We start from the raw sequence: 22,760 nt of genomic DNA on the forward strand, positions 1-22,760 counted from the left end.
AAGGGACGGCAGAGAGGAACTGTTACGGGCTGGCCGCCCCCCATTGCTGTCAACCTGCGCCGCTCAGGGGATGAGGTAGAGGAGTCGGGAATAGAGGGGAAAAGGGGGCGGAAGGGAAGGAGTGTAGTTTCTTTGTTTCTCACCATCCAACTCTATTTTAATTGGCAATAAATTAAATTAATTTTCCGAAGTGGAGTCTGTATTGCCCATGTTGCTAATTAGTAAGTGATCTCCCTGTCTTTATCTCAGCCTACGAGCTTTTACTTCGTGTTTTCTTCCCTGGTCCTGCTGAGGTGGGGGAGTGAGAGAGCGGCTGGGTGGGTGTATGGGAGCCAGCCAAGGGAACCCATCATGTGCAGAAATAAAACTCACATTTTGTTATTTTGCATTAAGTCTCTAAAATACAAGAGAATATAGCCTTAAAAGAAAAAAAAAACCCACCTTGTATTTGTGGCAAACAAATTTTTCAGACCTACAGAATTTGTTCTTAGCCATGGTGATGATGGATGGCCTGATTATGCAGAACAGTTTCTCTATTAGTCTGATGTTTGAATTAATTAACCTGAAATTCTTTCAGATTTCTTATCAAAAATGACACAGAACTTCACGGACTACCTTTAGAAGTGTACTCAACAGCATGATAACAGTGGATTTTAAGTAGGAGGGAAGGTTGAAATGAAGCTTTTATTTTCCTATTGGTTTCTGAATAGAATCCAGTCATATCTTAGAGAAGAAAACAGCTTGAAAAGTAATGCTTTTAGAACTGAAAAATTCAACTCTGAATTCACAATGTCACTTTTGTCACAAGTGCTGCTGTGGTTAGTGCATTTTTCATTTAGCTGTGCCCCAATGTGTTAAGCTTTGTTTGTGATATGAGAGTGATCTAGACCTGTTGTGTGATTTCAGGTTTCTGCACTGAAGAACAGATTGAAGAAAGTCTCTACAACCACTGGAGATGGTGTTGCGAGGGCGTTTCTAAAAGCACAAGCATCTTTCTTTGGGAGCTACAGAAACGCCTTGAAAATTGAACCTGTAAGTAGGAAATTAGTAAGCATAAGATGTAAATCCACAGCAGTGGTGGGGAAGAAAACTAACAAGAATTCGAAGTTTAGTATAACCTCCTTTTACTGAGATCGGTATTGTGGCTCTTTGGCTGACTAGTACTGAAAACAGTGTTCCAGTCTCCAAAAAAGAAAGAGGTGCAACAAGCACGATCAATCACACAGGGAGAAAAATTATGGAAAGGTATGGGTGTTGCTTGGTTTTGAAGACAGTTAAGTTAGAAGAGAGATGATAAAAAAATATAAATTAATGATCATAGGAGGCTAGTGCAGAGTTGACCATTTTCTCTCACTGCAAAACCTGGGTATTTTGTATTGTTATTAAAGGTGGTAAAAGATATACTACTTTTTATACAATAGATGCTTAACTGAAACACACAAATTTATGGAATCATGGAATTTAAGAACATAATACAATTAGTAAAGAAATTGTGCCTTTAGAGAAATATGAAGAATGTCTGGAGTTGTAACTATTGATGATAAATATTCTGTTATGGAAATTCAATCTCTTGCTTCTGGTTCAGAGCTAATCTCTATTTAGCCATGATTGAGTGCCATCTGAGCGGGGGAACGATTTTTCTGTACTTGATCTTGGGTTTTATTGCTTCTAGTGAGGCATCTGTTCCTGGCTTACTGCAAGTAGCTTCAAGGACTTCAGTAGAAATCAGTCCAGCCAAATTAATGTATGTCCACATGTTTTGTGATACTCTGGTTTTGCTACCATGTACTTAGGGGGTTCCTTTTAAAGTGTGTACATTTAGCTGATAGACAGAGACAAGGGTATGAGGAACATTGAGGTATAATTTATGCGACGTGTCCTCGAAATATGGGGGATGAAAAGTACTAACTGCAGAGTGATCCACAGAATATTTCCGAAGTATTTCATGTTCCCTGTTTCTAAAGGAGAGGAAACTAACAGATATGCACGGTAAATGCAGCGATAAATCTCAACGTGATGTTCATGGGCTCATTGGAACTACTGTAATTAGATCTATGGCTGCTCAACAAGATGATATCTGTAGAGGACAAAACATACTTTTGTCTTAATACCTTCATCTCTCATCTGCAAGCCTTTGCAGGCAGAACAGAAAATCAGCGGTAGCAATGGAAAGCTTGAATACCACTGGGAGATGCTAGGATGAGTTCTGAGTGTAAGTGGGCAGGCTAAATGAGTGGAGTGAGAATGAAGGCTTACTGGTTGAGAAAAGATGTTGTATTTTGCATTGTCCTGCTCTGTGAAGATTAATGATCTGGTATGCAGACAAGTAATAAATCTGATTTTAATCACAGTGTTAAACAAAAAGACCAGAAGTTGGACTACAGGCATAGTGTTTCTTGAGGTTGAGGATATTTCTGTAACTAAAGTCTCTCCAGTACTGTAGTTTGTCTTTCTTGTTATCTTTAAAGCCAGAAGGAAAAAAATAGCTCATTCTGAATTGTATACAGTCCAGTTATCACCATCAAATAAGCATCATCCCAATGATTCATATTCAGGGTTCAAAACTGACTTTTGAAGTCAGCATGAGTTCTTCCACATCTTACTGGGGGAATCCATGTATCGTGTGTCTGGAAAAAATAAATTGTGTTGACTTGTCTGTGTATGTCTAGATGTGTAAGTATTGGGCTTTTAAAGCATCTAAGGTGAAATAATGGGAGGTATTTAAGATGTTCAATGTATAAATAATGAAAATGAAACCAGCAAGGCACTCTGGCTGTACCCCTCCTTCTTCCATGTCTAGGAGACGCTGACTTCCCTTCAGCCATGCAGGCTTCCTTGTTCTCCGATGCTCCTCCCAGTAGTTGCCAGGCAACTCTGGGAATATTGGTGTATGCTTTGCCTGGATGTGTGCGTGAGATTAACTAGTTAAGGGATTTATGAAGAAAAATAAAAATTTAAATTACTTTTCTGGAAATACCATCTGGTATTTTGAAGACTGAATGTTAAAGATGAACATTCAAAATCAGTTGACAATGGCACACTCCTAGAAACTGCAACTTTGAGGGACAGCAAACCTGAGGAAGTAGAAGAAATTGTTTGATTTGCTTATCATTCCATCAGAGAAAACTTGTAAACGTAATTGCACAAATATGTGATAAAATCCAATTTTAATAATCAGGCAGTGGAAATTTTCAGGGCTTTCTTTCCCAAGTCCTTTTATAAATTAGAAATTTATTTTCTGATTATACATTTCAGTATTAAGATTTAGATAAAGAAAATTTGCAAGTGTTTCATGCACTGAACATGTCAGAGTCCAATGACCTGCATTCTGTTTCCAGTTTTGCCACAGACATCCTATGAGGTATTGGGCACATCATACAACTACTGTATACTTCACTTCCATTTCAGAATATGCCAACAGTGAATGCAATTACTGAGACTCTTGTTACTGTTAGGCACATCGCACTTCAAAATTAGTTCAAAACCCTTAGAAAACCTGATCCTAAGAAGATGCAGGAAAACTCCAAACAAAAGTGTGTAATGAGTAAAACAATTAGGAAATGTATGTGCTAAGTTAACAAAAGAAAATGGGATTGTAATTTATTAACAAAGCATTGTAACCTGCAATTAGTAGGGCATCCTGCAATTTAAAGCCCTATGTTTCTCTGTTGTGCTGTACTTCGAATGCTACACTTGAAATAGTTGTCTGTACTCTCACATAATTCCATCTTCTACACAGCAATTATGTTGTTACTTCCCATCAGCTGCTTAGCTCAGTTTACTGACTTTGTGAATAATATACTAACAGGTGTTCAAAGTGGTCATGATACACATCTTCTTATATAAATACGGAATGACAGGAGTTTCTTGTTGAATAGTGGAAGAGTATTAAAGTATATGCAGTAACTCTTTGATTGCTCTCCATTGATGTATTAGAATCCACAAAGACCACAGTGGATATCATAATTTGCTTTAAAATTGTAATGTCTGTTTGGAAAAAAATATTTTGAAACTGTTTCTAGTGTAACAGTTTCAAATAAAATCATTTTGGTATGTCTGAGACAGATATGAAAGCAAATGGAAGAATAGCTTCTGGGAAAAAAACATATTTCAAATACTTCCATTGTGTGTTTATTTTTTCTCTTATCACCTTCCCATGTTGTTGTAAATATGGGTCATAAGCCATACTGAACATGATGTAGTTCTTTGCATTTGATGTCCCATAACTCAAGAAATCTGACTGTTCATTTGAAATTATTGATAATTAGGAAATAAATTCAAAAAAGCAGTAGCTTTGCCTCCTTTCATAGTTTTTGCATCATAGACAATTTAATTTCATAGACCATCTCATCTGGTATGAGTTGACTTTTGGGGATAAATGATGTGAAGCGGTTTTTCATTATTCTCTGTAGGCCCAGAATGTGTGACAGAGCAGACTTTAAATTCACATTGTACTTAAGCATAGTAAGAATTAGTCTGTGCAGAAGCTTTTACTCCAAAGATACAAGGTTATGTAATGTATATACAAACCACTATGCTGACAATGAATGAGTTACTGTTGCCATAAACTTTCCGAGGACTTCAGTAACTAGAAATTTTGCATGAAAAAACATAACCAGATAATAACAGTCTGCAAGTTTAATCATAAGATTTATGTAACAAAGTAACTAATTTGCTTATGTTTCCTACTGTATATATGTGTTTTCTGTAGTTGCATTAAGCCAGATTTCAAGTGTGAAAGAGTACCTGTTACATGTGGTGTACTTACAGTCTCCACAACCTCTATTGCTATTAAGTACAGTAAAACACATTAGAAGCAGTGTGTTTACTTGGCTGTATTGAGGTGGATTTTTATCTTTATGAATATTACTTAAATTTTTAACAGTGACACCAATGGGAGCATTTTGTTCACTTGAATGCCCTTTTTTTTTTAATTCCTGATTTTTTTGCTGTTTGCAGAGGGAATGTTTTTATCATCATCTAAATATTTAATTCACAAAATTAGGTCATCTTCAACAGAAATAGCTGTGTAATTGCGATGTGTGTGTAAAGGTGGTTTGTAGTACTTAATAGTTTGCATCTTGGTGAAGGAGGGGGAGAATGAGACATTTTCTACATCAAAGATGTTGGCTGTGCACTTTCTTCTGCTGACACCTAGTGGTTAGAGACAATGTTTAATTGGGTTTCTTTCACAGACAATCTTTGTTAAGAAACAAACACCCTAACAGTTGTAAATAAAGGTAAGCTCACGGTGTAGTGGACCAAAAGCAGTAGCATGTAGGGTATGACACAATACGATGTATTGGGTTTGGGTTTGGAATGCTCGTACAGCTAGCCTAAGCCATCTGGGTACTTTTTCACCTAGCTTGGGTATGATGGTTTAACAGCAGCTTCCAAGTTTGACGTACAGTCCTCTGAAATGACAAGCTTTCTGTCCATTCTCTGGATATGTGGTCACTCCGGTGAGCTTTGCAAAGGGAGCTGTGTAGGCTTAATACAACAATTCCTAGCTTGACAGATTTGAAAATCTTGTTTACTTGCACATTGCTTTAAAATCTGTATATTCTGAACAGGTATTTCTGTTTCCATGTCTTGATTCCTTTTGTCTGTATTTCATTGCTATAAATACACTGTAAGCTGAAAATTTCTGTGCTTATTTTTCTTTTGCAGTGCTGCTACTTTTTGTATCGATAACTAAGAGGGGGTTTGTAATTTTAACATTCATAACCTGAACATATATCAGTATTTAAGTGCTCCTGCAGGTAGTTTTCTCTTTAACTTTGCTGTTCTGCACTGGTAACTTCTTATATGCAGGCACTGTAAAATCTGGTGTCTCTTTCACAGCACAGTATACACGATACACTGAGGTGAGATGTATATGTAATGTGATGGGAGCCTAAGTAGCCCATTTGATTTCTGATACACCGCTGAAGAGACATTATCTGTGCATGAGATTCTGGTGTTTGTTTGGATTTGAATCAGGATGTCCTGGTTTGTTTTTAAAAGGCTGATTTAGTTATTATGGATTTATTAATCTAATTATTAGGGTGATGAACTCTGCTTTATTTGTAAAATAGTTTCTTGTGTGTATTGCCATATTACCTAAATCTAGTCCTTTCTCTCATTTATAAAAAACATGTAATCCTGATTTTGGTGGATTCTGAATATGCTAGATATTCATAATTTCCTGATTTTATACTGGGTTTATACAGTTGCAACACCCGTGGGTATTTCCAGTATGTGCTGGTCTGTGGCAACAACATCTCTGATTTGTGGCAATGTCTCTGAGAAGGTGAAACAATTAATATAAGTTGCATTACTTGTAGCAAGAGGTATGTTCCTTATTATTTGGCTCGTACTATCTTCTTGAGGTCTGCCCAGCAAAATCTTTCATTGCTTTGTTCTCCTTGCGAGGCCCTTCTTTCTGTCCATGAATGAATTGGCATGAAGTAGTAACAGTGCTGTGATCTTTGTCCAGTGTTAAGGGGGTGTCACTGCTTACTTGTCAAGTATCAAATTTTGCATTGTTTCTAAACTAAGTGATGGGGGGGAGAAGGCAAAGGGAGCTGTGATAAGATTAAAAGTGTAATTAAATTGTTTGTGAGGACATTATGAAATCAATGTCAAAAAGAAAAAATGCAGAAAAATATTACTTTATTTTAAAATCCTATTATAAATTTATACTTTATTGAGGGATTTTTTTTTTTTTAAATTGAAAATTTGCTTTCAGCCCTGGAAAGGCATGGCCAGTAACTTTCACTGTTTGCAGATTCCTTGAAAATAGTGTTGTTCTGTTTTCTGATGTTTCCCACAAGAACAAAACTGTCTACCTTCATCTCAAACTGAGGAAATACATTGTTGTAGTTTAAAACATCCACTGTTTTTCAATTACATTTAAAACATATGGAATAGTAGTTGGGAGCTTACTAAAGCTTAAAGCTTTAGGCTAATAATGAAACAACCATCCAAGATAGTGGATGGTACTTTGAAAAACTGTTGTATTATGTACCGTTATCATATTGTAAAAATTTCTACATAACCTACATCTTTCAGATTGAACTAGGATCATAAATAGTTATTGCTACTAACTCAAATGCGTTGGCAATTACTGATAATAAGTGAAGCTCTTCAATGGGCGTCAATTAATTTCTTTTATGTCTTCATGGTTAGTTATTCAATCTTCTTGAGGTTTATTAGCCTGAGCAACCATTAGTTGTATAACTAGATAATTTCTGATTAACTTTCATTGTTCTGAATAGATTTGGTTTAAATTTAACCTAAATATTCTTTAGATGCATCCACTTAAGAGTAAACAGAAAATCTTGGAGGACAGAGTCAATGTACTTTTCTACTTCCACGCTTTTTATGTGCTTTCATTCGTGAAGTTACTTGCTAATTTATGAAGTAGACAACTGTGTGTCTAAGACATTACAAAATGTTTTCCAACTTTCATATGAAACTACTTACTGAAACTCATATATGTATTATATGTTCCAGTTTTCAAACTGCTTTAGCTGAACTACACCAGATGTATGTATATATGTTTTTATGTATATATTGCTGCCTTCGTTCTCTTGTCCTGTCAAAGCCTGCTAATTTATATTTGAATTCTAAATAGAGAAGACAACATACTATCATTTTTAATAATTGTAACTTTGATACAAATTTTCTCTTAATACGATGCAATTTGAGCAACAATGGGGGAAAAAAGCCATTATGAATAGGACAAAATAAAAGGTTAACTTTTCTTTTTCAACATAACATTCAATTCAACTTAAGGAAATAATGTAATAAGCCTTTTTAGTTTGTGGTTTTGTCATAGTTCTGGAACCGTATAGGGACATCTAGGGGAAGTGTAGGATGTTGCACTTTCATATGGGGTCTGTAATTAAAAAAAGGTGTCTCCTTTATTGTCTTTCCAACTTTTTTTTTTTCTTGAAAAAAGTGAAAAACTTTTCTGCCTTCATGCCGGAGTGTAAAGACATTTCTGGAGAATCATTTCATCCCCTTGTTCTCTTCTGACAGTTTCTATTACCCATTTTAATACAGCTAGCACTTATTAGATTATCTGTGCTGCAGCGATACGTCTGTGCTGCTGTGTCCCCGTTCCTTCTGCAGACACCCATGCTGAGCACTGCACTCTCTGTCGGTGTCCGTCAGTGTCTGCAGGGGACGCAGACTGCCTGATCCCACTTAGATCGAGTACCAACTGCAGCACTCAGTCTGTAAGGAGGAAGCATGAGGATGCTCTCCAGTTCTTTTTTCCCAACATCGTATTGATGTAAAGATCTTACAATGCAATATACGTAAGGTGGGTTGCTGCCTTATATATTGTTAGTAGGTATTAGTTTTGATTCCATCCCTGTTATAAATTCCTTCCCGAGAATCCAGGCCTGTATTATCAATATCATGGTATGGAGCTTTCCATGCACTTGATCATGCTATGCTGCTGAGATACTGCACAACTCAACTCTAGAAACGTAAATGTTTCTGAGTAAATTTATTCTGAATTTTAACCTTGGGACATGGGATCACTTTCAAATAAGACGTAAAAATTCCTCAAAATTTTTTAGGAAATAAGGTGCAACTTAGTTAAAAGGCATACACCTGAATTCTGGACAGGACACAGCTTGACAAACAGCCATTAAAAATGAGTGTAATTTCCTGTATTTGTTGCAACCTCTTACTAGAAAATCTGCCTTAACATCTGTTACTGTTCTTGGTATCAATACTTTGGTGCAGCCACTGAATTGCTGTCTTGCTTCTACAAAAGTAAATATTTTTTCACAAATCCATTTGTGCAGTTGCAATTTCCTACTATCCCAGGATATTATGTTTAACATCTCATCAGTCTTGGTAGAGTTGTTCCTTGTATGAGCTCTGAATGGGTTCTTATTATCCAGGGTACCGTAGCTAACATAATGAACTAAAGTATTGATGTTGCTCTGGCCAAGAACTTTGTGCACTTTATAAGCAAGCTGTTGCTCTTTACCTCTGTTTAAATTCACAGCCAAGGAAGATAACGTTTAGTCCTATAGCTATGTAGGCCTCCTACAACAATGGGAGTTTCAAAGTGTTTGAAGAGGACAGTTTCCTCATCCATTTTAGGTTTTTACAGCACTAAGGATTTTTGCTTTACAGATTTGTAAGTGATAACACGATACCAGTAAGACAAATTGATACGTTTCTCAGGAAGACATTAAAGCAGCAGTGTGATGGCATGACATCAGGCCACTGTATTAATTATTTTTATCAATCTCTTGCCCAGAGTAACACTATAAATTCCTTTAACAATTCCAGATCCATGAGATCTGAGTGGGACAGAAGTCAGAAAAGTAGATGATGTGTGGTGCAGACTAAAGAAGCAAATGCCAGATGAGTCCAAAAGGAAATATTTTTGGAGTATGTGTGCAGTAACATAAAGTGCATGTTACATACTGGTGCATAATTCATTTTGAAAAGGCTTTGTAGCATTCAGTGCTTTATCTACTATGAAGTACGATTGTTACCATGGTGAATTATTTATTTTTTTTTTAAGTTATTCAGTTGAAGGGTAAATAGTTGATTCCAACTCCCCGTAATTGCCACGTTCTAGTTACTTCCTCTACATAGTGATCTTTTTGCATAGCTTTTTTCCCCCACATGTATATTTTAAAGGTATACATTGTATACAGAGTAGATCCTTTCCTTTCACCAGAGTTGTCTTGATAGGTCAGGGTTTTAGGAGTGTCTGTCCATATGTAGAAAAAATAGAGGGAAGATCATTAATGCTTGTAGTACGTGTGTACAAACTTGTTTTAAAAAACCCCAGACTGTAGGGGAAACAGTGAGCAGAAGCATATAAAATAAAGGACTTCGTTTTACTTGCAATTTTGTTGTGCTCCTTTTAAAGTTAGTGCTGATCTATATTTAATAGGAATTTTCTCCCACCCATCTTTACTCTTTTTCCTGTTTGATTCCTGCTAACTCTTAAATATATCCCTGTATAGATAGTCTAGTAGTGCCTAAATGATGGTAATTCCTGAATCTCATCCTGATGACTTTACTAACAGATAGGAGTAGACAATGACACTGGCATTGACAGTGTGTAAAACCTGATGTTTGTATGATAAAAATGGAGAGAAATTGAATTTCTGTATATTCTGGAACTGAAACTTAAGACTTTTTTTCCTAGTATGAAGATTCTGTGTTTTGTGGCATTTTGAAGACCCTAGTTTTCGACAATCTCACTTAGAAGCTACCTGTAACTATTGGTATGTTTTACCAATTATGGAAAGTATTCTAGAGGACATACTACCCAGAATTCAAAATCACTGACTGAAAAAATCTGTTTGGGAAAGACAGTTTTGTTTATTTGTTTTCTGTGTGTTTTTTGTTTTCCTTTCAGTCTCGTTGTGTTTTGTCTCTGAGCATTACAGTTGCTATAGACAAGTTTCAGCTTTTGCTGTTTTAAACCTTAAAATGGCTCTTTTTCTAGCAAGCATTTACTGTTCTTCAAAATGCATTTAATATTCTACATCTAAGTGTTGAGATATACATATGCTAATGAAACTCAAAAGACATTCTCTTTAATCTCTTATAGCAGTCTGTTATGTAGTAAATAGAATTGTTTTGTAATTTCCAAACTGTTATAAGATACTGTGTTGTAAAATTCTGTGCGCCATGCTAGGCGTGGAAAACTAAGATTCTGAAGGAAAGGTAATAAAAAATAATATTTTAGAAAATTAGCATGACCCTCTGCTGAATATGGCATTTTGGTTGTAAAAGATGCAGTCAAACTTTCCTGTTCGTTGTACGTGTTAATGTAAAAAACCCAAGAACTACAACAAATGCACACCCCAAAACAAACACACACCACCCCCACCCCAAACCGCCTACCAAAAAAAGAAAAAAAAGAGCATGGGAATGGTTTTGTACTTCAGTCTAGAAACATTGCCCGAAGTAAGGGATCATGTGCTCTGCATCTTGTAGTGCACTACCAGCAATAATAGATGATGCGTTAAGTTCCTTTGTGGTTTTCAGATGCTGATGTTCACAGGACTGCTCTTGAGATTATTAATATTTACTTGTTTCATGCTGACATTTAAGTCTTTGTGGTATCTCAGTTTGTTGGAACCTGTGAGCAAGCAGAAGAGAAGTATCTTGAGGTTCATTGTATAAGTAAATTTGCAGCCTCCGTAGAAATTACATGTTCAGCCATCAGACTGGATAGGGTCAGTCCATGTGTCTTCTACGTTGGTGCTGCAGAAATAAAAGTAGCTTTGTTCAAAAGCCTCTAAATCTTCCTATTACCAGGGAAGGTTGTACAGTGAGGAGCAGCTCTGTGATACTTCAGCTTTACTGTGGAAGGATTTGTACATTCAACTGATAAATTATTCGTCTCTGCCTTTCACACCTGATTCTCTGGTTTTTGTGCTATTTTATACACTTGTTCTTGTTTCTTCTCAATTTGCTTGAAGCCTTTGTTTGTGTGTTTTAGACTGACTTTTGCCTGTGTTTTTATTGTGTTTTCTCCTGGTACTTTACTTATAATTGAGCGTGCACAGCCTCAGCAAGCAGTGAAGCAGTGTGCAAATGCCGCCATGCAGGAAAAGTTGAAGATATTTCCTGAACTAATAAAGCGCAGGGGACTTAGAGCAGAACAATGAAGCAAGTAAACAAACACCAAGCATAAAATAACATGACCATTGAATTCAGCTTCTGTGTAAGGCACTCAGTGACTGTGTGTTTTTTAAATGAGCTGTGAATAAGTTGCATTTTAGGAAGAAAAAACCCAAACAAACACCCCCCACCAAAAAAACACACAGTAAAAAGCCCCACCCCAAAAGACTGTTCACACAGGTAGGGAAAGAGCAAAATGTACACTGCTGCTAGTAGGAGCAGCTGTACAATTGAACAGAAAGTATAGCTTCCCTTTAAAGAAAATGGTAGAAGAGATTTTGGTATTTTAATTTTGAATTAGACTTCAGTAGCAAGCAAACTTGATGATATAATGATAAAAATCAGAATATTTAATCAGGTTAGGAACAAACTAATAGGGCTTCATAATACAAGAATCATGCCATGCTGGTCTTTCACCATGCACATTATAGATATGAATTGGAGCATACAATTTGTACTCTTACAGTACAAAAAGAGTAAAGTGAAAGGCAGTAAATCAAAATTATTTGTAATGATTCACATAGGTGATAGAGCTCATGCAATGAAAGCCTGAAATGCTATAGGCTTAGACAGACAGACAGACATTTGTATGCATGACGTAATTGACAGCTCAGTTTGATTGCTTTCCATGGCAGACAGCACAGGAGACCTGCTATCATTCAGAGTTGTACTTTTCTTCAGCATTGCACTGAGATATTCTGATACTGCCCTGGGGCGTAACAAAATCACATGTGGATGTAGCTTCAGTAGTGTGCTTGCTGTCATCTTGATTCTTCAGTCCTGGGGAGGGATGGGGGTACTGCTTGCCTGGGTATTCCTGGTGCGTTTGTTACTTGCTTAAGGTTTCTGGAAAGGGAAAATATGGAAGGGGACTAAGCCCCTCTTCTGATTTGGCTCTTGCATATCAGAGAACTGGGCAACTTTTTTTCACAAATATGTTAATTTTGGTATGGGCGGAGCATTAATGAAAGATAAATTCTGCCTTGTGACCAAAATGCTATATAGGTAAAACTTAATTTAGCATTGAGGACCACCTTTTTCTTCTTTCTTCTATTTTGGGGGGCACAAAAATGTAAACTCTGCAGAGGGTTGATAAATGCATTGTTCTTTAAAACACGCACTACTTCAGTCTAGTAAAACATCAAATGAAAAGATTCTTTTCTTATCTTTTTCTAATTTAATTCATTGTTTTCTGTTCCTTTCATTCAATGAGTAGCAGCTTTTGGCAGTGACAGATATTCTATTGTGACTGAAATATGCATTTTGTAAGTCATAACTTTACTTGGTATTGAAATAAACTGTGTATGTACAGCGTGCAAGATTTATGCAGAACACAGCTGGAGGTATTCTGCTCAGAATTCCTATGGTTTAAAATGTCTCTTTCAAGTTTGAAAATGTGTTGTGAAGTAGATACCATTATGATAATTGGAAGTTCAGCTTCTCTGTCTTGCTCTATTATTTTTTTTGAATACAATTAACACATCACACACACTTCACCTGGTCTCTCCTCATTTACCTCTGACACTTCCTTGATATTTATTTAGACACGTGTGGTGTCTTTCCTTTGAACTCAATAGTTGGTATATCCACTAGATTATTTTTTTTTAATAAACATTTTTCTCGTTTAGAGATATACAATTAGTTTGCATTGTTAGAGAAAAGTATACATATTGATGTCAATTTAAGTCTTTTACTTATTTGTTAGATGATCAGGACATAAATTGTATAAAGATTGTGGAGAAACCTGTGATAACTCTCAAATCAAAATACCTGCTGAGAAGTTGCAGAAGCAGCTCTTTTTATTATAGTTCTCACGAGGGAATAGTACAGAGAAGATATGCTAAAAGCTATCTAGAGAAAAAAAATTAAAAATACAAATAATACATTTAATTTTAAATTGTTATGTTTTCTTTAAGGTAGCACAAGCATGAAGCACAGAACTCAATGATTTGTTTAAATTCAGCTTTATTCTGTCAGATTCAGCAACAATGCTTTTATTTCTGAAAACAAAAGACAGTAAGTCTGTTTTAAAAATAAAACCAAATTCTTAAACTGGGCTTAATAAAATACTATTGGCATTTTTTTTTTAATCTTAAATAATGTATGTAGTATTCTGTGGTATGTAACATGTATATAACTATCAGCAATGTAATGCCAATATCCTCCAGAAGACAACTAGAAAATTATCTGAAATAATTTTTATAATTTTGGAAAAAAAAATTAATTCTATTTGGCAGGTCAAATTTTCGTGATACCACAGGAGGAATAGGTATGAAAATATCATAATACTGTATTTCATTTGTGGAAATTGGGTTTGGAGTTTTCTTTTTTTCTTTTTCCATTTTATTTTAGTTTTAGGGACACTCCTAAGGCTTGGAGGTTTAGTAAGGAATAAATCCAAAATCCAGTCTAAGCATGATTCTCATGATAAAGCAGGAAATTATTCTGAATAATTTCATTAATTTTAGCTTCAGTTTGGAATGAACTGGGGCTATGTTTTTGTAGAGTTCCTGTTCACTGTCCGTTCCTGTGATAGCTATTTTCAGTAACTGTATTACTGAAGATGTCTGATATTTGTAAATTAGTTTATTACAGGAGAAAGGTGTCATCTGCTGAATAAGAATTAATTTTCTTTGTTTTAAGCTTTTCAGGACCAAGACTCAAAGGTTTTCATATGAAAGTTAAAAGCTGCTTAGAAAAAAAATGGAAAGTAAGCTGTGCTTTTGAATGAGTTTTATATAGGGCGTGATTTTTATTCTTACGAAAGGTTTGTGTCTGAGTTCTCCTGCATTGCAGAGAGTCTTCCTTGTTTCCTGCAGCACCAGTTAGTTGCAAAATGGAAATCCACACATTGTGAAGGGTTCTGAAACGTCCACAACAAAGGAAGCGTGGTTGTGACAACACACAAAAATGAGGTGTGTTGGGTTGCTTCACCGTAGCCATCACCATGGAGAGATCCATTGTTCTACAGTTGCATCTTTGCTGGGTTGCTTAGGGAAGGGCATGATGCAGAAACCATTAGAACAGGGCATTTATAAAGGAGACCTATATCACAATAATGCAAAAGGAAATCAGTGTTTTCTTTTGAGATACCTTTGACTTGGAGTTCCAATTTTCAAAAGGCACATTTAAATTATCTCTATTTAAAACTATTTGGAAGAGTGTATTTTTTTTTTTAATGAAATCATTCTGTAATAAAATATTTCAAGCACTGGCTAAGCTGTAAAGCTTAGGGCTGATAAACAAAGCATCTGAAGCCAAATGGCCCCTTAGCTAACCCCAATTAAAATAAAGATTTCATTGCGCTCTGTCCTGACAGAGAGGGAACATATTGTTGCCTTTAAGGGAGTTTGGTTTAGTTAATGAAAGAATTTATTTCATTTTTCCAAATACAGAACCTAATTAAATAAGTTTCAACTTGACTTGTAGTTGAGGACATTTTAACTCCTTAAAGGTTACTTTTGTGTCCAAGCATAGCGCTCCTTTGAATAATTTCTGATGCGGTATTTAGTTTTGTGATTTATAGAATAAATTTTATAGCAGATCTTGTGTGAGTAACTATACGTGTGTGTTCTATATATACATACATATATGCTGTTCATTCTAAAAGTATGAAACTTGTTACTGGCGTTACGTTCTTCAAGCGCCCTACGTGGCATTAAGTATTACTCAGAGATAGTAACTTATAGTAGAGTGGAACTTACACTAGTAATGTGGAAATGAAGGTGGCATGGTTTTGCTCTGAATGCACTTTAAAAGCTGTATATTATATATGTACATTGCTTTCTCCTGCTGTTCAGTGAAAAGGAAGATCTATCAAAGAATTATTTTTGGTGAAGCTCTCCAAGCAGTAGTTAAAATCTGTATCTCTAGAACATTTTTTTCTTAGAGAGGATTAATGGTGAAAATGAAAGCAATTTGTAAGGATTACAGATGTGATTAGTTTGCCTTTCTTCAGGATCCATCTGTACTTGTATAGGTAAAGTTCATCCCCTGTTTGTCAACTAATAATTTATTAAATATTCTCCATGAAGAATATACGAAAAATAAAGAACACTTTTATCTAAAGATGCTGTCTTCTTACATACAAGAACATTTTATACTTGACAGTTGAAGGCAGTCAAAGAATGGGAATGCTGTCGCTTACCTTAGTTTCTTGCCTAAAATTTAAAAAATGTAAAGTGGCTGCTGTGTCTCTGGTAATAAAATGATACGAGATGAGCTACAGTCTCTATTGAATGATAGTGAATAATGCTGTTTGGCTGGGTTGTTCATACTTTGTCAATATAGTAACTCTTAATTAAAAGCACCTAACCAGCATTATTCAGAAAGTGATGGGTTCTTTTAAATTGCGTGTTACAGAAGCTGAATCTAATCAAGGAAGTTCAAACTTAAGGTAAATAATTTTTAGTTGTAACAGGTATTTAAATATTTTCCCCAAATGTATCTATGAAACTATAAATACATATTGTTTTGGAGCAGTGGCTTTCCAATTAATAGGGAGGACTTCTTGATCAAAATTTTAAAAACATACATATGTTGCATCCCCTCATTTGGGGATTTTAAGCTAATGTTTGGAATATCTGTTCTCTTCCAAATGTCACTTAATCATGTGTTCTCCTTTACATGTTGAATAAATTGCATTCCAGCTCTCTTAAAATGAGTTTCCAGGGAGAGCAAAGAAGCTGCTCCAATAAAGGGCTATTGATTTCCCTAAGTCGAAGTCATTGCCAAAGCTTTTGACTACTTTTGCTTCAGGTCTGTGTGATGCCAGATTTGATTGTTACCTTCAACTATGGAGGTAAATCATATTCAAAGAATTTCTACCTGTGTGAGGAAATAAATGAGTTTTATTTGCAGATAGGTCACAAAATAGTTAATGGCTTGGGAGGAGCTTGCAGGGGTTTTTGTAGTTGAAAAAGAGTGGTTTTTTTGATGTGGATGTGAACATGAATGAAATTAAGGACTACATGGTACTGAAGTCCTAAAAATCTCTTATTTATTTGGCATATGTTACAGATCTTGAGATAACTGAAATGCAGTGCTGTTCTTTTCTCTTCTGTGAATTTCTGTAGATCATTACAATTAAGATGTGTTTCAGAAATCTCAAGAATAGTTGCCAAACAACCAAAAATAAAGCATCTAGCCAGAATTCTAGATATCTTCGCTCTGCCCTACAGCTACGTTTCCCATCCATTATCTTGTCATAGCTTATTGTGCTCAATTTTAATTAAATTTTAATAGCATTTTTGCAGTCATAACTGACATGAAAGTTTTCCAAAAACTATTATACCCACAGGATATTTCCCCTACATGTTTTTCTTGTTTCTTATTTTTCATCTTGTCCAAATTTTGTTCTTTGGAAAAGTCTTTGGTGACAGCATGAAACAGAAAATGGAGAAAATGGTATAGTGACTTGACTGACAAGTATCAGTTTACAACTGGAAGTAATCAATTGCATTTTGTATTCTTTGGGAACATTGATTCTAATAGTCATATAAGAAGTCTTAAAAACAACTGATATATTTGATAAGGATCTTGGGTTTTATTTAATTTTACTTATGCTCAGTCCAGTGTATACAGTGAGTGTTCTACATTTAGGTTTCAACATACAGATGCTGAATCTTTAAATACAAAAACTACTTTTGCAGTGCTGCAACCTGCAGTTCTTGCTTTTCTGCCTTTAAGGGTGTTGTATTTGCAAATGTTAGGCACAGCTTTTACTTTGATATCCCAGAGTCTGAAAAGTCACTTTTTATGCTTAAAAAAAAAAAAAAAATTAAGGATCATCAGTCCTTATTGCTGTACAGGAAGCCCTGTAATATTAATTGGTTGTCAAATCCCTAAGAAATAATGGATTAACATGCTTGATCATAATGCCCTGTTCAGTAGCTGAAGTTTGCTGATGTCCCCAGCCTCTCTGTTTAATGCAATTACAGATATGCATTCAGGACATTTGAGTGGATTGCATTTCATTAATATGATTTGAGCAGACAATACTAAGTTGCTGTTGGGCCTGCTCTGACAGCTAATTACTAAAATGAAGTGTGTACATGGCTAAGAAACAATGGAGCACTTGTCAGGAACATTAAACAATGCAGAAATAGTGCCAAATCTTGGAATCACTCCTCTGAACGGTTTTTCTTGTCTCTGCAGACCAACCTTGGGACATATATGATTGTGGTGGTGAGTTAGACTTTAGGGAAACAAAGTTTGTTACTGTTGACTAAAATGCAATACAGTTCTGTGTTGCCCTTTCCTCTGTTCATTTCAGACGCTTGTATGCACTTACCCTGATTGCTAAACACACCTACCTCTTGCTTACAGACATAATTTTTGCACATTTCCCCCCATAAAATGTCTAATCTGGTTATGTGAATACCGGAGATACTGCGAATGTCAGACAATTTTGTAGCATTATTTACAGGAAAAGGTCTCCCTGACAATTTGAAGGAGGAGGATAGGGAGTGACTTCTCATTGTCTCTTCCAGTACAAAAAACCCCTGGGCCAGTCACGTCAGGTTTCTAACAGCAAAGGTTCAAAAGAAACGAGAGGGAGCTATTCTTTGTACAATAGGTAGTAATGCTGCCAGGCACTTCATCCGTGATACTGAGGAAGTTTGTATTGGTATTGGGGTAGATTGGAGAGATCCTTGGGAGAGGTTTATTTAATACTCAAGCAACAGCAGATTTAGTACATTTCTTGAGATGAAGATCTGAGTCTGATAGGGTCTGAGGAGAGAGAAAATATTCAGGCTTTCTACCTTCCTGGTCTTTCCTGAACATCTGCTTATGACTACATTGGAGACAGAACACCAGGCAGATGGACTTTTCATGTGATCAGTTATGGCTGTTTTGTTCTAAAACTGTGGTTTTCAACTCTTCTCTTGTCCTTCCCCCCCCCCCCCGCCCTTTATCCTGTATTTGGGTATCAACCACTGGAAATGAGATGTTGCTAGAGAATTATGTAACTTGTCATAAAGTAAAGTAAAAAAGAAAAAGCAAGAACTTCTTTCAGATGCTGAGTGGACAAGGCTTTCCCATCCCATCTCCATTTCAGGCATTCTGAGGTATTCTGGTAACAGTTGTCTTTCAGAAGAGATGATGTTTCTGTGTAAGAAATTGTGCTACACCTTTGGTGTTGAGTACCTTCTATACCCATCTGAAAACTACTTGTGCACATGTCATTCTGGAGTAGAAGCTGCTAAAGGTACAGTGTGTTCAGTGCTGGGGAAGGGGGCTTATCTGAAGGCTTTCGTAAAGGCTTAAATTAGCCAATGTGTTTTTGTCTTAATGATATATCTGCAGAATTACTAAAAATAATATAATGCTGGCTACAAAGTATTTTTATCATCCAATTCAACTGACTTCTGTGTTGTTGTAAAAGAAGGTGCTGGTTATTATTGGGGATTTTTTTCTTTTGGTTTTAAGATGGCTCTTGGATTACTGGTGTTGTTTATCTTGATGCACACATCCATATCCCTGATTATAATGAGAGCCAGTGCCACCTCTGAGCAGCTCATGTTACTTAATCTCTGTGTCTCCAAGTCCACAGGTAACACGGAGACAAGGGAGTTTGTATTAAATACGCTTGAGCCTTTATTACCTCAGTGGTACTTGCTCATCTTTCTGGTTTTGCAAGGCATTTTTCTTTTTAATCCTTAAACATTTCAGTTGGTAAACATAAACAGAGGAAACTGAGGTGTTTTTTTTTCATTCCAGTGACAATAAGGATGAGCTAAATATGCTGATTTAATCACATTTGCAATCTGGTGACCTATACAAAATTGCAGCTTAGTTTCTTGACCAGTATGAAAATGTACCTTTTAAAATGTACCCATTTTCACGATAACTCAAGAGTTATAACTAAGGTGCTTAAGAGATTTTGCTTTAGTGTTCATTCATGAGTAATTCAAGTATCTACTACAAGCCATACCATCAGGCAATAAAATAATTGGAGTAGAGAAATAGTCTATTTCTTGTTGAATTGAAATGGAGCTGTTGGAGCAAGTCCAGAGGAGGCCACAAAGATGATCGGGGGGCTGGAGCACCTCTGCTATGGAGACAGGCTGAGAGAGTTGGGGTTGTTCACCCTGGAGAACAGAAGGCTCCAGGGAGACCTTAGAGCACCTTCCGGTACCTGGAGAGGCACTGTTTACAAAGGTAGGGAGTGACAGGACAACGGGGAATGGCCTTAAGCTGAAGGAGGGGAGATTGAGACGAGATCTGAGGAAGAAATTCTCCCCTGTGAGGGTGGTGAGACATTGGCACAGGTTGCCCAGAGAAGCTGTGGCTGCCCCCCAAATCCCTGGAAGTGTTCAAGGCCAGGTTGGATGGGGCTTTGGGCAACCTGGTCTAGTGGAGGGTGTCCCTGCCTATGGCAGGGAGTTGGAACTACATGGGCTTTAAGGTCCCTTCCAACTCAAATCATTCTATAATATGGTTCTATGAGTCTATGAATTTGAATTGAATCTAAACATTTTTATTCAAATCTACTGCTTGAGTTGGAGAAAAAAAGGACAGTAGTAGGTTGCCAGTAAAGGGTCTGTTCTACCTAATCAACTCAAAAATTCACGTTGAGGTGCTGGAATAGTTTGCCATCCTTGCAATTCATTTTACAAAACAAGTTCCAGACTGAGCTGTGCTTTCATGTATTCTCTCTCCGTGGAAATTATGTCCTTTTTCTCATTTCAAATTAGATGAGTACAATGAAATCCTTATTTTACATATTTATTAACAAGGCTTTCATCCCTGTGGTATTGTAACTATTCTCACTACTTTATGCAAAGAAATTACAAGGAGAACTCACAAACCTTTAGGCGCTATATGTGATCGCTCTTTTTCAAGCATTATTGCTCATATCTGTATTCTTCTTGCATGTTGCTTCACCAACCATTATTTACTGGCCTCCTTCTATACACTGTTGATGGCATTGATTTTTTTTAATTCTGAAATAAATCACATTATAGACATCATGTCGAGTTCAGATCTCTTTGGATATCTGTTACTAGAAAATTGACAAGTGAAGAAATGATGCCGACTCCACACTCCGGCATGTGGAGGGTTAAGGGAATTTTTAGCCTCACCAAAAAGTATTTGGTCAGATACTCAGGTGCTGGAAATTTTCTTAGCAACATCAGTCACCTAGGAACATGATCATCTGCTGTTCTGGGGTAGAGATTACAGAGCTTAATGATTAGCTACTATAAGCTGCAGCTGATGCCAGACTCTACCCCCTTTACACCTAATTAGCCTCATTAATGAGCTCTTCTGCTCTCCACAGAGAGGGCTTCCTCCTTGGAATAGGAGGCAAAAATACTTCACCCAGGTAGATGTGCTGAAACCTTTAATTATTGCCCACACCTGCAAAGCCTTGTGTCTCTGACAGCAATATTGCTTAGCTGAAATTGTGCTTATTTACAGTGACCACAGTACAAAGTATTAACTCTTTAGCACCTTAGGAATTATTTTTAAGCTTTGAAAGTATTTATATAGGGTACAAACCTAAGCACTCGAAAATTTTGCGCTTAGTGAAGTTGGATGTGTTGTGTGGGGGATTTTTTGTATGTGACAAAATGTTTTTAAAAAGTTCCTGAGTATTTTGTTTAACCCTGAAAAATATGTTTAAATTGCTGTTGAATGTCAAATATCACATTACGAGGATGAACACTGTTAGGCAAGTTTCATTCATTAAATAAGCAACTTTTGCATTTGGAGCAATGTAATTTTGTACTGCTAAAATCAAAATCTGGAAAAATATGCATGTAGTAATCAATGTAGCAGACAATAACTGAGCTAATGACATGTTCTGGTGTGATTATTAGCTATAGAAATTATTGGTAAATATCTACTACTTTCTAGTGTTTAAATTTCTTGAAATTTGATAACGTTGTGTTTGGTTTATTGTTTATATTAATGCTAAAATAGCTATGTAATATTTTTGCGTGTGCGTTTGGGTCAAAGCTATTATGCCCATGTGTATGCAAATGTGTATGTACGTTTATCAAATTAGCTCAAAAGGCAGCTCAAGTCAGTGCTGATTCTAGTTTTTAATAGGGAAAGTTCAAAGTGCTAATTTATCAGTGCAGATACTTTGTTGGTTTTCTAGTAACTTTTTCCACAGTAGCCAGCTTTCTGAATTTTCAGCAGGAAATGCCTACTGTGAAAATACCTAGCATCCACGCTGTAGATACTCTCTGGCATTGGAAAGAAAGTAATCCAGTCCTGCGGAGTAGTCAGCTTTCTTGAAGATGGAGCAGGCAGGTGGTGAATGTTTTCTTTTACTGTTGTTCCATGCTTATTCACCTGGCTTTCTCGGCTTCTGGCCCCTCACTGTGGCAGTTGAAACAATCGCAGAGGAAATCTTGGTCTGTAAGATGCTCAGTCTGCAGGCAACTGTGGTCACAAGTCGTGGTTCTTTCTGAGGGAGTTTGAGCTAAGGAATTTTCTTTCCTGGAAATTCATCTTCTAAAATGAATAGAAGATCATGTGCCTCCTGCAAGGCATTTTCAGTGCCTGTGTGGAGTGATGATGGGGTTTTCAACCAAAGTTGTGAGATTGTTTCCCTTGAAGATGTTCTGAGCAGAATGCTGAGCCAATTTGAGCTAAAGCATTAAAGTTAAAAAGGAATTTGGAATGGAAAACATGTATTCATAAAGTTGAAAGAATATTAAGAAACTGAAAATAGGGTCTCAAAGCTGTGAGGCCACCACAGTAAAAGACATCATTATTAGCAATTCTTATGAATGTGTAGAGCAAAGTTTGTTTTACTTTATTAATAATTAAAACAGCATCAAGCCTCACCAGCCAAGATGTAGTAATGCACCATGTGAATCACAGAAATTCCTGTGCATTTTTCCATGGATGCTATTTGAATTGAATGCCAAAATAAAGCATCAAAATGAGTGATTTTTGAAATATTTGGCTAATGTTTTGTCAATCATTAGTGCTCCTTATAACTGTAACATAAATGGGATCGAAGCGGAGACTTCTGATGGAAATCTCGGCAGATACAGTTCTGTTTCCTAGGTGAAAAAGCCTGAGGTTCCAGGGCAGATGAGAAGGACTTTTACAAGACAAAAATTACCGTTGAGGGCATG

The 22,760-nt window shown here is 36.3% G+C and overlaps 1 protein-coding gene across 14 annotated transcripts in view; it reads left to right on the forward strand.

The window, feature by feature from the left end:
* DENND1A (DENN domain containing 1A) overlaps positions 1-22,760 on the forward strand; it is a 213,603-nt gene that overhangs the window by 130,906 nt on the left and 59,937 nt on the right. For all 14 annotated transcript variants that reach the window (XM_054848877.1, XM_054848881.1, XM_054848878.1 and 11 more), the window contains one exon: positions 907-1,032. In XM_054848877.1, coding sequence (XP_054704852.1) covers positions 907-1,032 — 126 coding nt within the window. The remainder of the gene's footprint in view (positions 1-906; positions 1,033-22,760) is intronic.

Source organism: Grus americana, chromosome 20, assembly GCF_028858705.1.
Source record: "Grus americana isolate bGruAme1 chromosome 20, bGruAme1.mat, whole genome shotgun sequence".
Classification (NCBI taxonomy): Eukaryota; Metazoa; Chordata; class Aves; order Gruiformes; family Gruidae; genus Grus; species Grus americana.